The 17,644-nt window shown below is 43.7% G+C and overlaps 1 protein-coding gene across 1 annotated transcript; it reads right to left on the reverse strand.

Moving 5' to 3' along the window:
• Positions 1–193: 193 nt before the first annotated feature.
• LOC131253221 (probable LRR receptor-like serine/threonine-protein kinase At3g47570) lies at positions 194–5,084 on the reverse strand. The gene is made up of 2 exons (XM_058254130.1): positions 4,389–5,084; positions 194–705 (listed from the first exon to the last, which is right to left on the reverse strand). The coding sequence occupies exons 1-2, from the start codon at positions 4,969–4,971 to the stop codon at positions 323–325; spliced, it is 966 nt and encodes a 321-aa protein (XP_058110113.1). The 5' UTR covers positions 4,972–5,084; the 3' UTR covers positions 194–322.
• Positions 5,085–17,644: the final 12,560 nt, after the last annotated feature.

Here is a 17,644-nt window from a genome sequence, read left to right on the forward strand (position 1 = left end):
TTGTTGTTGTTGTTGTTGCTGCTGCTGCTGTTATTGTTGCTGTTGTGGTTGTTATTATTATTATTATGAGATGATGACTTTCTCTTATTAAATCCATGATACATTCTCCCTTTTCTTAATTAACACACATCTTTCCAAATATTCAATATCAATACAAGCACACTCTTAAGCCAAGGCTAAACATATAAAGAGCTTGTTTAAAAAGTATTCAACGAGCTCATCTTATTTTGAAATATTTCTTAACATAGCTACCAATAATAACTTAATAATTATTGAGAAAAGATGAACCTTGATCTAACATTTGCAATGTAACCTATCTGTCTCAGTGAATCTTGACCCTGAGATACAGGTCCTTGACTGTATGCATTTCTACAACAACATCTCTCATCTGCATTCGTTCTCTTGGAGATTCCTTGGAGCATAACACACTGATTTTGACCAGTGAAATCAAGCAGCCTTGCATTCTAGTTCTTATATTGATATGATTTTTGTTGCCTTGAGTAACTTCAGCTTCTTCTATGAGCAGTCGTGGATCAACAATCTTCATTACTTGATCAGGCAAAGCCAACTTAGCGAAATGATGAAGGCTTAGATTGTCCTTAAACATGTCATCAGTTGGCCTCTTTCCAGTGATCATCTCCAATAAAAAGATTCCATAGCTGTAGACATCTCCTTGTGTAGATGCTTTACTAGCCATCGCATACTCTACAATTTATACATCTCAAATTAAAGTGGCAGAGACCATTTATCTACATATAATATCAAATGTTGAATTTTGAGACAGAAGTAATTGACAATTTTGCTTTTATATCGAAATTTCTAGCATCAATTGGTGTGCTATGAACTTGTGAGTTCTTGCAAAGGTATTCTACGTTGAACAAGACTACTACTCAAATGAAAGAACTCAACTCCTCAATCAAGTGAACACGGGTTATAGTGATGATTTTTATGTAACACATATCTCAACTAAAGCAATTATCATAAAAGAATTCTTCGTACCTTATTAGTGTGATTCATGTGGGGGTGCAAGTGCGTACAACTTTGTATATTCATATCTTTGAAATCAATTAGATTTCGATGCCATCAAGTTTGATTCTTGCCATGTGTGGGCCATCAAATCTGAGGTCATTCTTTTAGGACCTGGATCCAGATAAAATCAGGTTTGGGTGGCCATCAAGTACTGGGACCTTCGTTTTGGATTAGGTGCAGGTCAGGTTCAAATCTGATCTAAGTCAAGTACTTGATTGGGTCCACCCGATTCATGGAATAAATTGCACATGTGCACCATATTTATCCATGCATGGTGTGTAATAGGGTCTTATACATGCTTGTAGATCAGCAAACCTCATTTCACAAGATGTATGTTCATGCAATCTAGGCCACCTCACCCTTCAGCTGTTTTTGATGAAGACTTTGAGGAAAAAATTATGCTATTTTGCAATTCAGGCAACTCTTGTAAAAATCAAAGGGTGGGCATCCCCGACTGTGATGAGTCCCACCTGATTTTTGGACCCTAAAGAGTTTCGTAAGCTCTTGGTTCTCATAAGTTCTTGTAAGAATGGGTTCTCCAGAGAAATTATACACACATGCACACATACATACATACTAGAAATGCTTATACACAACTAGCTAGTTATACATCTAAATAGTTTGTGTGTTGTTCAACATGGTATTGTGTGACATCTCTCCTATCCATTTAAGTTGTCCACACTGTTAGAGCATTCGTAGCCATTCAATTTATGGAGATCAAATAAATGCTTAAAATTAAAATAATTAGTGCTCTGAATTCCAAGGGTAAAATCAGATGGCTTCTTTTATCTTATCAATACACTTAATTTGGTTTATGCTTAATTTACAATTGGGTTATCTGCACAGTTTCGATTACTGTAGTCTCATGCATGTGTACGGTTGAAGAGTCACCGCCATTTTTAAAATGGTGGTCATTCTTTATGAAACAAATAATTGAGAAAGTTTGGATTCCTGTAGTCTCATGCATGTACACGGTTGAAGAATCACTGCCATTTTTTCTGTTATCTTTTTAGCTGATTTGATAGGTAAGGCTCAATTATTTTTGTTATCTTTTTAGCTGATTTGATAGGTGAGGCTCAATTATTTTGTGTGGTCCCACCGTGGGAAAGTCACTTTTTATGTTATCTTTTTAGCTGATTTGATAGGCAAGGCTCAATTATTTTTGTTGTCTTTTTAGCAGGTTTGATAGGTGAGGCTCAATTATTTTGTGTGGATCCCGCGGGAAAATCTAGTTTGTACATTCTGTTTTTTTTTTTTTTCTTAACAAAAAAAATAAAAAATAAAAAATCACAGCCATTTTTTAAATGGTGGCCATTCTTCATGAAACAAATAATTGAGAAATGGTAAAAAGCCTAGCCATACTTATTGCAAATGGCTGCCTCCATGCTGTGGGCTACCTTGTCCCAGGCAGTCAAGCAGGCACAGCTGTATGTGGGGCTGGAATACCTTTTGAAAATAATTGACAATTTCCCCCTCCCAAAAGCATTAATATGCCTCGTAGCTCACACCTTTTGGAGGGGCCGTACGCATATTTGTTTATTTGTGCGTGCACTTGCACGACCTATATATATATATATATATATATATATATATATTGACATGCGCATCCGCCAGCAACAGTTCAAAATCTGGGCTAAGATCAATTCTAGGCCCTGCCCATTGATAACCCTACGTATATGTATGTGTGTGTGTGCGCGCATATATATGGGCAGCAATCCAAAATTTGAACGGTCCATATGAAGCAGCACCTCATGAAACCCCTTGGGCCCAAATTTTACTTTGATCCAAAACTTTGGTGGACCATGAAAAATGAAAACAGTTTCCTTCCTTGATTTGCATTTCTCTTTGTTACGGCCCACCAGAATTTTAGATTAGGGTGAAAATTTGTACATTAGAGTTTCACGGGATTCCGCATTACATGGACCGTTTGGATTAGACGCCCATGAAATGTGTGCAAATGCGCACGTGCGCAGGAGAGCATGACCCTACAATTTTATTTTTATTTTTTAAAAGAAAGGTGGACATTTTCCACCAGAATTTCATTGATGAAACAGGATTTACAGCTTTTCAGGCGGGTCCAGACAAAAAGAATGGACCTCACCTATCGTATACCAAGAAAAGGAAGGGTACACAAAGAAGCTAGCTAACAAAGAAAGATGCAGGAGCACCAGGAACAGAGAAACTGGAAACACTCAGCAAGGGAAGGACCATCTACTGAAGAGCAGGGGAACCAGCAACAGAGCATAAAACAGGGGCCACTCAGCTGCTCGGCCCAGCACCAGCCGGACCCTCCCTGATGGACTGCGCGCGCGCGCACACACACACACACACACACACACACACATATATATATATAGGTTTTATGTCCAGTTGGACCACAAGATATGATCCACCGAATGGATAACTTTCAACTTATTAAGTGAACGGGACATCCAATAGGATTGGCCTACCATGAGTATCAACTAGTGCAAAAATGAGTCCCATCTATTCTTCAAATGAATCACGCTTAGGAAACGTCTAACCATTGATAAATAGCGGGATAGAAGATCACCCGATGAAAGAAGCTAATTTTTGCATAAGAAAATCATCATGATATGACCAACCTATTGCATAGATTAAATAAAGCAAGTACACGAAAGGTTACAAGTTATCTCTGCACTGTAACTTGACCCTTTGTGAGACCAAAGAGGTTGGAGGCTCAGGTAGGCCCCACCCTAATGCTTGTGTGAAAGTCACTCTGACTGCTAGGTGCGTGCCCAAGGAAAAAAAAATCAGCTTGATCCCTTGATCTAAGTGGACCACATGATTGGAAATAATATAAAAAGTAGTACACCCTCAAAACTATTACTCTTCGTTTTACCGGCTCGAATGGACCTAATTTTTTGCCACAGGTCTATATTTCAATGTATCATCTAATGGTCAGAGTGATTTTCAAATTATCTTCATGGTGGGCCTAAAAAAGGTGAAGGGTGGACACCACACTCCAAACTGCTTCCTTTATTGTGCTAATCTCAAGTCAGCCTGACTTTTGGCGCTAGACCTCACTTGAGATGAACATCTCATTGTCAGAGGAGGTTTTTTTTTTTTTTTTCGAACATCTTATTGTCAGAGTAGATTTCACGTGAACATCGTAGCAGGCAATGTAAAGATCAAGGGTGAGCATCGCAGGCCCCAACTACTTCCCTTAAGTATGGTCACTAGAATAATTATCGATTTGATTTTTGAGTCTTAGCCCTAAGATGGGCTGATGCATCTGTTCATTGGATTGAATTTCACATAAACATTACAGTGGGCCCTTTCACGTACGCACATTGCACGCATGTCCAAGAAAATTAAGAGGAAAGGGATGAAATTGTTACCTGGAGCGATGTACCCAATGGATCCGTTCATCCCAATTGAGCTAGTATTAGCAACTTCAGATAAGAATCTGGCTAGGCCGAAATCACCCACTTGAGCAATCATGTCATAATCAAGAAGAATGTTGCTCGGTTTTAGATCTCGGTGAATGATTGATGTTTGGCAATCATTGTGTGGATAATCCAGTGTAGAAGCCATATCTACAACTATGTTTAGCCTTTGAGTAAACTTCAAGTTCTTTCTCAGCTGGTCATCATCATCACTGTGCAACCACTCGTCTAGACTTCCATTGGGCATGTACTCATAAACTAGAGCTTTAAACTCATTGCCCTTAAAATCAATGCTCGAGCAACAAGTCAAGATCTTAACAAGATTCCGAAGCCTAATGTTTCTCAAGGCATCACATTCGGCCATGAAGCTCCGCAGAGCTCCTTGTCGTTGAAGGTTGAAGGCTTTTACTGCTACCATTGTTGCATCACGATCCAGAATCCCTTTATATACAGCACCAAAACTTCCAGTGCCCACCAAATTGTCAGAAGAGAACCCATCTGTTGCTTTAAAGAGCTCCGCATAAGACACGTTCATAGAAGGATCCTCTGTGGAAGGTGCAGTGAAAGGTTTTCTTCTGCACTTTCTTACCTAATAAAGAGTGGTAAAGAAACATGATAATGAAAGAACCAGGACAACACCAATTACTGAGAATTTGACTTTTAAAGCAAAAGAGATCCTCCGTTTCTTGGAAGCTTTGCTAGAGCATGGAGGCAATTGTAATTCTTGAATACCACCACAAAGCTTGCTATTTCCGAGCATAGAAATTTCACTAGCATTTCCAAAAACCCCTTGTTTTGGTAATTCGCCCTCGAAATGATTGAAAGATAGATTTAAAGACCATAGAGCAAGCTTCTCCAAATATTTTGGAATCTCCCCAGACATGTTGTTGCGTGAAAGATCCAGGATTTGAAGGCCTCTTAGAGTACCAAATGTTGGAGGAATTGATCCGCAAAAGAAGTTCCCATCGAACAGGAGATACTCTAGGCTGAGACAATTGCCTAGCTAGCTTGGAATTTCACCCGACAATTTATTATTAGAAATAATGAAGCTTCCAAGAGCATTGAAGTAACCAGCTTCTTGTGGTAGAAAACCGTTAAAAGAGTTATTCTGAACGTGGAATTCTATCAAAGAAGGAATGCTGAAAAGTTGTCTAGGTAAGGTACCACTAAAGTTATTATTTTCGAGGTATAGAAACTGCAAGTTTTTTCAATTTCCAAGACTTGAAGGTATGCTCTGTTAGGATGCCTTGAACAAAACCTTAGGATCTAGCCTCTCAAAACAAACCAGAATTATGGATAATAAAGCAATGAAATAAATCAAAGCATAAACCACACACCACACAAGAGATTTTTACGTGAAAAACCCTCAAAGAGGTAAAAACCACGGGACCTCGTCCAAATCAACAATCCACCATGAAGTAGAACGTTACAACCTTTTTCACTTACGCAGGAGTGGATAAACAATAAAAGAAACAAAGAAAACGGAGAGATCTAACCGATTACGAGGACATAGAGGCGCTGAAATATAGATTGCATAGTAGATAACCTCCACGAGCATAACCTCCCTTCTATAAGCTTCCTCTCTCTCTTTCTCTCTCTCTCTCTCAACTTTGATAGCCCTAAACCCTTTAGCAAATCCTTTGTAAAGCTTTAGGAAACCCTCTTGTCCTACCTAAAAAGCCATAGGTACCTCCTATTTAAAGTTTTAGGAAACTCTTTTTTCGCATCCCAGTTGCGAAAGGACTTGCGATACGAAATCCGCGCAAAATCACAAAACGAATCTGCGTAACCTCGACTGGTCGTACCGAGTCCATGACCGGTCGAGAGCCACCTACGACCGGTCGAACACCCCGGAGAATAATTACTCAAAGTCGATAGACTTTGAGTCATGACAGGACTCGAAGCCACAACTGGTCGAGCGCCATCCACGACTGGTCATGCACCACCCACGACCGGTCGAGCAGCGCGATGAACCACTCCGGATTTTGCACCCGCTGCTCCATCTCTCCTCTGATCTGAGGAGGAAAAACCCCATCAACTCTCCCCCTTTCCGACTCAGGAGGGATTCACCTTCTTCAAGCCAGCCAAGTTTCTACAAACCTTAAACTTGCTCTTGAGTAAGGCCTTGGTTATCATGTCTGACCCGTTATCGTCCGTGTGGACCTTCTCAAGCTGTAACGCCTTCTGTTCCAAAGTATCCCTGATCCAGTGATACCGAATCTCTATGTGCTTCGACTTGGAATGTTGACTTGAATTCTTGCTCAAGTGTATAGCACTTTGACTATTGCAATAGACCACGTGCTCCTCCTTCTTCAGGCTAAGTTCCTATAGGAACCTCTTCATCCAAAGTATCTCTTTACATGCCTCTGTGACTGCAATGTACTCAGCCTCTGTCGTCGACAATGCTACGATCTTCTGTAGCTTGCTCTGTCAAGAAACCGCTCCTCCTGCAAACGTGAATATGAACCCCGATGTAGACTTCTTAGAGTCTATGTCACTTGCCATATCTGCATCTGTGTAGCCCTCTAACACAAGTTTACTGTCACCATAGCATAGGCTCAACTTGGATGAGCCTCTTAGATACCGTAGTATCCATTTCACCGCTGCCCAATGTTCTTTGTCAGGATTGGCAAGATACCGACTCACAACACCAACCGCATATGCTATGTCTGGGCGTGTACATACCATAACATATATCAAACTTCTTACAGCTGACACGTAAGGTATCTTTTACATCACTTCCACCTCTGCCTTCGTCTTGGGACACTGTCTATCGCTCAATCTGAAGTGCCCATCCAGTGGGGTACTGACCGGCTTCGCTGCATTCATATTGAACCGCTCTAGGACTTTCTCAATATACCGTTCTTGTGACAGCCAGAGCTTCCTGCTGCTTCTGTCATGGGTTATCTCCATTCATAGGATCTGTTTAGCTGGGAACTCCTGTTTCAGCCTGTCGATCTTTTTGATGTCTTTTCCCATGATGAGCATATCATCAATGTATAACAACAGAACTAAGAAATCACTATCTGAGAACTTGCGCGTGAACACACAGTGGTCCGACTCCGTTCTGTCATATCCATGCTTCAACATAAACGAGTCAAACTTCTTGTACCATTTCCGTGGAGCTTGTTTTAGCCCAAATAAGATTTTCCTCAACCTACACACCATATGCTCTTTGCCCTTGACTTCGAACCCCTCTGGTTGGTGCATATAGATCTCTTCTTCCAGGTCACCATGGAGGAAGGCAGTTTTGACATCTAATTGCTCTATCTCTAAATCCATGCTAGCCGCCAACCTAAGCAACACACGTATAGATGTCATCTTCACCACTGGTGAGAATATCTCCTCAAAGTTTATACCTTTCCTCTGACCAAACCCTTTCACCACAAGTCTGGCCTTGAACCTTGTCTGTGGATTCTTCTGCCCAACCTTCTTTCTGAACACCCACTTGTTGCTTAAAGCTTTCTTGCCTTTAGGCAATTTCACCATATCATAGGTGTGGTTCTTATGCAAGGATTTCATTTCCTCTTGCATAGCTTTCAACCACTCCCCCTTATCCTCGTCGGCTAGGGCCTCAGAATAATCTCTGGCTCTCCCCCATCAGTCAACATAATATACTCATGCAGCGAGTACCTTTTGGATGACTATCTGTCCCTAGATGACCTCCTCACCTGTGACTCAACAGGTGGATCAAGTGGGGGCTGCTCCCTTGGTCCATCTTCTAAAGGAACTCCCTCGTCCTCTATACTTTGTTGTACTCCCCCGTCATCAGGCACCACGAGAGAAATAATCGGATCCATGTCCTCTAGCTCACCTAAACTAGGCTGGTTCTTCTTTAGCTTACCAATGTCTTTTATACACTGATCTTCAAAGAAAATGACATCTCTGCTCCTGACGAGCTTCATCTCGGTCGGATCCCACAATCTGTAACCGAACTTTTCATCACCGTACCCCAAGAACACACACTGTCTGATCTTCATATCGAGCTTGGACCTCTCGTCCTTTGGTACGTGAACGGATGTCTTGCATCCAAATACCCCGAGATGACTGTATGATGGATCCTATCCAGTCCACACCTTCTTAGGTACTTCTCCATTCAACGAGGCTAATAGAGACCTGTTTATCTGATACACCGTCGTGTGCATTGCTTCTCCCCAGAACGTGTAACACCCTGAAATTTGGGGGTTGAGCATAACTCAGCTCTCGAGTTTTCAAACCATCACTTATGCAACATATGCAATAATGGTTGTATGTTGTTTGTATGAGTGCATAAAATATGGAGTAGATTAAGCCAAACTGCAAATATAATCCAGGGATAGGTGAAATCTGCAAGCGGAAGACTGAAGAAACATATATGTACATCTATATAAGTCCTTAAGATATGTATGCTCTGCCAGGTTATAATTACAAGTGTTTGCTTCAAAATATCAGTATCAAAATGAAATCATCCATTACAAAATAAACCCTGAATCCCCGTAGCTCAAGACACGGCTCACATGAACCCGCCTGAGAACTGCATAAAAGAAAACGCGTCCTCATCATCCTCATACTCCTGCTCTGCCTCGGGGGTCGCATCATCATCTGCATCTAAGACAGAGTCTGGTTGGTGTTGAAACACCATCCCAGAATGTGGGAGTGAGTGATCAACTCAGTGGAATTATACAGTAAAAGTTAACATGTTATCAAATCAATCAAGCAGTAATGATAAGGCAATACAATCAAACACATCCTAATTACTCTTGTTAATGCAAGGATGTATGTAGAAATGATGCATGCTCTCGCTTGCACTCCCTCAACGTCTTCATCTTACGGTACGCATGACAACATCCCGCAGTGCTAACGACGCCAAAGCACATGCAATGCGGTGCATGAACATGATTACCAAGTTGTTATTAGTCCTTTTCATACAGAAGGATTGGAAAGCTAAGGTACCTTCCTCATATCAATTTCCAAACGGTGATCCATTCTAGGGTCGTCAGTCCTACACAATCTCATACGATATTATGGTTCTAGGTCGCTGCAAAGGGCTCGTCACCAATCAATGCATGCCTATCATACCTTAGTTACTACCCTAAGGCTCGTCGCCTCAATGCAGTATCAAGGTATGCTCGAGGTCACTACAAAGGGCTCGTCACCAATCAATGTAGGCCGACAGCGCGAATATAGTATCCCATACCACCATAATCGGCTCACGAGTCTGGTGTGCTTACTGGTCACTATGGGGAGGCTCGTCACCCCAGCGTAGGCCGACAGCTCGACCATGGTGTCCCATACCACCATGCCCGTCTCATGAGTCTTAGCGGATCAAGGTACAATGGTTAACGGGATTGCATTGGTAAGTTTGGTACCCTAGATTCAAACAATAGCGTCCATACATGGTGCACATCCACCGGGACAATCGGGTTACTTGACGAGCTCGACTAGCACGAGCGCACGTTGAGTTGAACGACATAGAGTGCGCAAACACTCCGTGTGGCCAAACCACTGCCGACAACCCTAATACGACTCGGGTTCGTCAAACACGTCCTACGTGGCGAAAACAACCTCGGCCACGAACTCAAGGTTTATTACCGATTCCCTGGACTATTTCATAGTCCCAAACACATTCAAGTATAACAGATATTCATACCAACAATTCAGAACAGTAATGGATCAACAATTCTAATCATACAGTATGTGAGCATTTGATGAATATCAACTTAACATGGATTTACACATAAGTAGTGCCTGAATTTAAACAACAAAGAATGTAAATTACATGTAGGAAATCATACACACCAATAAGATAGTTGAGAATCTCTTCTCAACGCCCGTAAACAGGATAATATATTACACACTTGATCATTCAGACATTTCTACAAACACTTAGACTACATATTCCAACATACATGACGTATGTTGGTGATAACACACATTTGGACAATTCCTTTAGCCAAGGAGTTGACACACATACAACTAGCATGAATACATGACAATTAATCATGGAAAACACATGTTTGTATTTTATACATATACGATACTTTCTACATATACAAGGAATACACAAATCTCAATATAGCTCATATATATCAGGAACGCAATATAAACATCGCATTTGGCATGTGAAATTGCACCCACAACAATAATAAACCATTAACCGACATTGAAAGCCTTGAAAACCATAACCTATACGAATATAGTCCGCACCTTAAACCAGAAAGTGCGCAATAGATCTGATTCAGACGATAAGTCTTCGTCAACGGCGACTAGATAACCTAAGGCATGAATAAAATGAGCTACATCAACACTTAGACTATTCTAAGCTCCAAAACAGGCTAGGGTTTGATTGACTTACCCAAGAATGAACTTAGAATCACCGGAATAACGATTCAGAAGTGATGGTTTAGGGACGCAGAATAACAGAGAAGAATCTCAAGATGATTCACCAACTTCTCTCTCACTTTCTCTCTCTTTTCCTCTCTCTCTCTCTCTCTCTCTCTCTCTCTCTCTCTCTCTTAGCTAGGGTTTAGAAAATTCGTATGAAACTTGAGAGTGAGGGTTTAAGGTCTTTATATAAGCCTAAAATTGATGAAAATAGCCCCAGGGCCAAGGTATACTTACGTTATAACCAAATCGGGTCTATTTCGATCCAATGAAGCATTTCTGGAGGTCCTTTTTCTGAGTGTGGTCGGACTTAAGCTCACTAATATTGGATCTTAAGCCCAACAAGGTGATCATAATTGTCTAAGATCATCGCTATCAGACTTTCGACGCATGGTCTAGGTCCGATACAAAGTTTTCAAGTACTCCCAAGAGCACCTGGTTTAACGTTGAATCCTAGATTTCAGGGTAACATAGCGCTAACGATTCTACAGGTTTTGGGTCTTGCAGATCAAATTTAAAGTGATTGGTGCTAATTTCACAAGTAATCGAGTTTAGCGCTAATTAACCCACATTAACTTCTAAAGAATTTGAGGTAGTACTCGGGTCTTTGCACGAAATTTTTCGGGTCATTACAATCTACCCCCCTTAAAGAAAAATTTCATCCTCGAAATTCGTACCTTCTCATACTCCTCAAGGATCTGAGGGTAGTTCTTTCTGACCTCAGCTTCAGTCTCCCAAGTAGCCTCTTCTTCACTGTGATGCGTCCACAGTACTTTCACAAGAGGGATGACCTTGCTACGCAATACCTGCTCCTTCCTGTCTAGGATACGCGTCGGTCGCAGTACATATGTGGCATCCTCGCTCAACTGCACCTGCTCCCAACTGATAATATGCGAAGGATCAGGAACGTATTTCTTCAGCATAGAAACATGAAATACGTTATGCACGCCCACAATGGTGTGGGCAAAGCAAGGCGGTACGCTACCTCTCCAACTCGATCCAGTATTTGAAATGGACCAATAAATCTCAGCGTGAGCTTCCCCTTCTTGCCAAACTACAGGACTCCCTTCATAGAGGAAACCATAAGAAATACATGGTCTCTAACCTCAAACTCAAGCAGTCGCCGCCTCGTATCAGCGTAACTCTTTTGCCTGCTCTAGGCTGTCAGAAGTCAACGCCGAATAATATCAACTTTCTCTGAAGTCGCCTGAACCAACTCTGGGTCAATCAAACTACGCTCGTCAACATCTGCCCAGCAATGCGGTGCTCTACACGGGTGATCATACAATGCCTCATAAGGAGTCATGCCGATACTCGTCTGGAAGCTGTTGTTATACGCGAATTCTGCATAAGGGAGACAGTCATCCCAACTGTCCTTGAAATCCAAAACACAAGCTCGCAACATGTCCTCCAGAATCTGATTCACACGTTCCGTCTGCCCGTCTGTCTGCGGATGAAACGCGGTGCTGAACTTCAATTTCACACCCATCGCTTCTTGGATACGAGTCCAGAAGATAGATGTGAACCGCGTCTCTGTCAGACACAATCTCCAAGGGAACTCCGTGCAGACGTATAATCTCCTTGATGTACAACCTAGCCAACTCATCTGTAGATTTTGTGACTCTGATTGGTAAGAAATGAACTGACTTCGTCAATCGGTCGACGATCACCCAAATAGAGTCATATCCCTTCCTCGTTCTCGGTAGCCCTGAAATAAAATCCATAGAGATGAAGTCTCACTTCCATTCTGCTATGGGTATGGCCTGAAACAGTCCAGGAGGTCGGCGATGCTCTGCCTTGACCTGCTGGCATGTGAGACAACGAGATATGAACTCAGTAATGTGAACCTTCATGTTGTCCCACCAGTAGGATCTCCTCATATCTTGATACATCTTCGTGCTACCTGGATACATCGCAAGCTTAGAATTATGGGCTGACTCGAGAACCTCCCGTCTCAAGTTGGGAATGTCTGGGATGCATAGCCGGCCATGATATCGTAGGCCCCCATCTGAACCAACACTCCACTCGGAGTCCTCATTTGTACGAACCCGGTCTCTCATCTTCGCTAATAGCTCATCATCTGCTTGAGCTACAATGATCCTTTCGTCAATGAGGGGCTGTATTCGAATGTGTGCGATAACCTCATACGGCTCTTCCACCGTGAGTTTCTGCTCAAAGTCTCACACAAACTCCATCATGTCCCATTCTGCTATCATTAGCGGAGTTGCAAACTCTACAGCCTTCTTGCGACTCAACGCATCTGCCACAAGGTTTGCCTTGCCCGAATGGTAAGAGACATCGAATTTAAAGTCTTTCAATGTTTCCATCCATCGGCATTGCCTCATATTCAAGTCATATTGTGTGAAGATATACTTAAAGCTCTTGTGGTCGCAAAAGAGCTCGAACTCCTCTCCGTAGAGGTAATGTTTCTAAAGCTTTAATGCAAAGATGACGGCCACTAACTCTAGGTCATGTGTAGGATAGTTTTCCTCGTGTTTCCTCAACTGTCACGATGCATGGGCAATAACCTTGTCCTTCTGCATCTGAACACAACTCAAACGCACACGAAAGGTGTCGGTGTATATAGTATACTTGACCCCTTGCTCTAGAAATACTAGCATAGGGGCGAACGTCAACTTATCCTTCAGCTCTTGAAAAGTTGCTTCTGCTTTCTCATTCCAGGCGAACTTGAGATCTTTCCGCTTCAGCTGAGACAACGGTCTGGCTATCTTGGACAAATCTCAAATGAATCGACGATAGTAACCTACCAGGCTAAGAAAACTCCTCACTTCAGTAACCGAACCAAGCTGCTCCCAGTCCTGCACTACGGCTATCTTAGTAAGGTCCACAGCTATCCTTCCTTGGAGACAACATGTCCTAAGAACTTGACTTCCTCCTTCTAAAAATCACACTTTTCAGCGCAAAAAGCTAATTCTTCCTGAGAGCATCCAAGACCGCTCTTAAGTGCTCCTCGTGTTCTTCTCGACTCATAGAGTATATCAAAATGTCATCGATAAAGCCAATGACGAATTGGAACAAAAATGGCCGAAACACCCTGTTCATCAGATCCATGAACACGGCCGGTGCGTTCGTAAAACTGAACGACATCACAAGGAACTCATAATGGCTGAAACTAGTTCTGAATGCGGTCTTCTACACGTCCTCATCCTTGACGCGCAACTGATGATACCCTGACTGCAAATCAATCTTCGAAAAGTACCGTGCCCCCTTCAACTGATCAAATTGATCATCGATCCTGGGCAAAGGATACTTGTTCTTCACTGTCACCTGATTTAACCTGCGATAATCTATACATAATCGCAAGGAACTATCCTTCTTCTTGGTAAACAGAACAAAGCCCAAATTCAACATGCTATCTATCTGCTTCCTCAATTCCTCCATTTCACTCGGAGGCATGCGATAGGTGGGCAATGAAATAGGTGTCACACCAGGCATGAGATCGATAGTAAAATCAATCTCGCGCTGAGGGGGTAATCCAGGAATCGACTCGAACACATCTTCAAAATCCTGAACTACTGGCGTGCTTTCAAACACCGAACCAACAATACTCTCCAACAGAGAAGTATAATAACCAAAACGGAAAGGGTAACTGACCTGAATAGGGAAAGTAAATGTCTCGCCCTCAGGTCCATGAACTGTCACCAGCCTAGCTTCACAATCAATCTCTGCTCGCATCTTCGTGAGCCAATCCATGCCCAAAATAACATCGTAATGATATAGAGGTGCGACAAACAGGTTAACTAGAATCGATCTGCTCCCTAGATCAATCAAACAACCCATACAAATCTTGGTAATATCAGATGAGGTCCTTGTAGCGGTAGTGAGTGTCACTCCCTTCATAGTAACAGTGCCCAAACTCAGGTGCTTAACTGCCGCATACGATATAATAGAGGTAGTGGACCCGATATCCACCAACAAGGAAACGGGAATACCTTGGATGTGAGTTGTAACCTCAAAAGATCTCGGTGCCAAATTAGCTCCAGGCGCTTCAGCTGTAAGCGTGTGAACTCGAGCCTGCTGTGGGTGATTCGGTGGTGGAACCATGGGCCGCTGAGGTGGCCTGAAGTGAGGTACAGAAGGTTTGAAGGATGGGTGAGCTGACGCTGAACAAAGGGGTGGAGTTGATATGACCTGAGGCATCGGACGACTGATACTCTGTGGCGGAGTAAATCCACTGTCCCACATTCGCGTGAAGCAATTACGATCCGAATGCCCAATCTTTCCACAGTATGAACAGTGCAAGTCAGAACGAATCGGCTAAGCCAGCGACGCTACACGTCTCGGAGGAGAATCTGCCCGCGGCCTCTTGCCGAGAAATGGTGTACTCGGAAAGTCAAGTCACGGTCTAGGAACCATAGGTGCTCGCATACGAGGCGACCTGTCCCCGTCCTGCTCAGCTCGCAGGGACATGCTCACCAACTCAACATAAGAAGATATGTTAGCACAACACATCTTCGATCGAATCTCAGGCCTCAACCCCTAAGAAAAACGCCGCATCCGCATCGGCTGATCACCTAGAAGCAATGGAGCATACCGACCTAGCTCAGTAAATTGGTTCTCATACTCTGTCACCGACATCCCTCCCTGACGGAGGCGAAGGAACTCACTCTCCTTCTCGTGTCAGTAAGTGACCGAAAAATACTTCTCGTGGAAGCGAGCCTCAAATGCCAGCCACGTCCACTCAAAACCCTCTGCAACAGTGCGGAGAACACTGTCCCATCATAGACTGGCCTCCTTCTCGAACATGAAGGAGGCAAGCTCGACCTGCTCAGCCTCAGAACAATGAAGCATCCTCGGCATCTTTGAGATGCGATCAATCCAGTACTCGGCCTCCTCGGGTCTATAAGAACCCACAAATGTGGGAGGTCGTAAGTGTTAGAATCGCTTAAATGTGCCGCTAGCACTAGTGTTCCCAGATGGGTGCATAGGTGAAGCAGGTGGAGTCGCCCCCATCGACTGAGCAAAGATGCCAGCCATGGAAGACAAAAACTGTTGCTGCTACTGCTGCTGGTGCTGCTGCTGCTGGATCTGCTGCTGCTGCATCAACAACATCATCTGCTCAAGCCTATCAGGAGGCGGAGCGGACGAAGATGCATAAGGCGTCGACGCAGATGCACGGTTCGGCTCAGGAACCGAAGGCGTGACTGGAGGAGCCATGGGTGGTATCACAGGAGTCGGCCCAGCAGCGGGGCCAGTAGCTGGCTGAGAGTCCGGCCCAGCACCAAAATGAGACGGGCCCGACTGTGGATCCGTCTGGCTATCGCCTAGGGGGAAAACCCCGGCAAGCGACTCGCCCAAAGAGAGACAGGCCGAAGTCTTCGAGCCCTTAGGAGGCATACCCTACATTCAACAGAGGATGCAACCTGTGAGATTTCAACATCCACATAATCCACCCACACAGCATTTACATCACAACTCATGGAAAAACAACATGCATTTCATTTAACAAAATTGTCGCAATACAAGAAGTGCAACATTACATGGATCGCGACAGAGAAAGCATGCGAGCTAATACATCTTAAGCTTCAAACCACAAAATAACTTCTAAACTACTACGCCTATAACGGCTACACACAATAACAAGCAACAAAACAGAGCAAGGGATGACTACATCTGCAACTACTCGTCGGAATCAGGAGATGGAGGAGGGGCACCCTTATCTTACAGGCAACACAGGATGGACTTCAGAGTGTGAGACACCTTCTTGAACTTATGTTTCACGAGGCTTCGAAGGTCTATAATGTCCTACCGTAGGACAGCCTGACCCTCCTCAAGCCAAACTATACGGCGTCCCTGGCGGCCTGATCTGTGCCCTGCTCTGGTGCCACAGGAGAAGAACTCTCACTTGTGTCTTGGGCCTCCACTTCTTCCTCATCCTGCTCTTCTTCTTCTTCTATTTTAGCTCCACCTTCGCCATTACTTTCTTCCTCATCGCTCTCAGTCTCATCCTCACTTTCTTCAAGTAAGGCTTGTCATCGACGAGGCCCGATATCCATCTGATTAAGAGTCGTCACATTAATGTAACGGACAGGTACCGACTTTTTCACCCTGAGTCTGTAGCCAAACTCATGTGCAAGCTTACAGATGAGTCAGCCAAATGGGAGCGATTCGGTCCTCCTATTCGAACGAGCGATAAGGATAATCTAACGTAAGATGTACGTTGGCACACACAGCTTCTCTCTTTGCCCCACCTGATATAGGAAATCTACCATTAGGTGCGTACACTCATTGTGGTTGCTCCACCTTGGATAAATATTGAATGTGCAGATGTGGTGAAGCAAGCGGAAGTTGTCCGTCATGTTGGTCGCTAAAAGGCTTCTGTTAGGCTGTCATTCAACCAGACGACCACAAAGGAACCGCGTGCGGCGATCCCTTTCGCACGCACTACTCAGATTCTTCTCACTTGCATGAACCTCGCCAAGTGGCACGTTCAGAAGTCGGGATATCAAAGCGACGTTGATTGTGGCCTCCCGATCTCTTTCGCAAGGGATCTTGAACTGCAATGGCTCCAGCGAAGGTTCTCGAATGTGGGCATAGAAAGCTCAGACAGTACCCACATTGGCGCGGTATTCACCCTAGAATAGCGGACACCAACCGGCCCCTTGCAGGCGCTCTAATAAGAGATATTCTCCAAATAGCCGCGGATCTACATGAGCTTCAAAAAGGACCCTACGGCCCTCATAGATTCCATGAGATAGCTCCACTAACAAAGTTCTTTCAACGGGAGACTGAGGATCGAGATCCCGCTTTGTCTGAAACTCTCGAGTGGCAGTTGAGCTCACGGCGCCACCTCTCGGCCTCCATGAACGGGTTGGGCGGCTAGG

The sequence above is a fragment of the Magnolia sinica genome, chromosome 8, assembly GCF_029962835.1.
Source record: "Magnolia sinica isolate HGM2019 chromosome 8, MsV1, whole genome shotgun sequence".
Classification (NCBI taxonomy): Eukaryota; Viridiplantae; Streptophyta; class Magnoliopsida; order Magnoliales; family Magnoliaceae; genus Magnolia; species Magnolia sinica.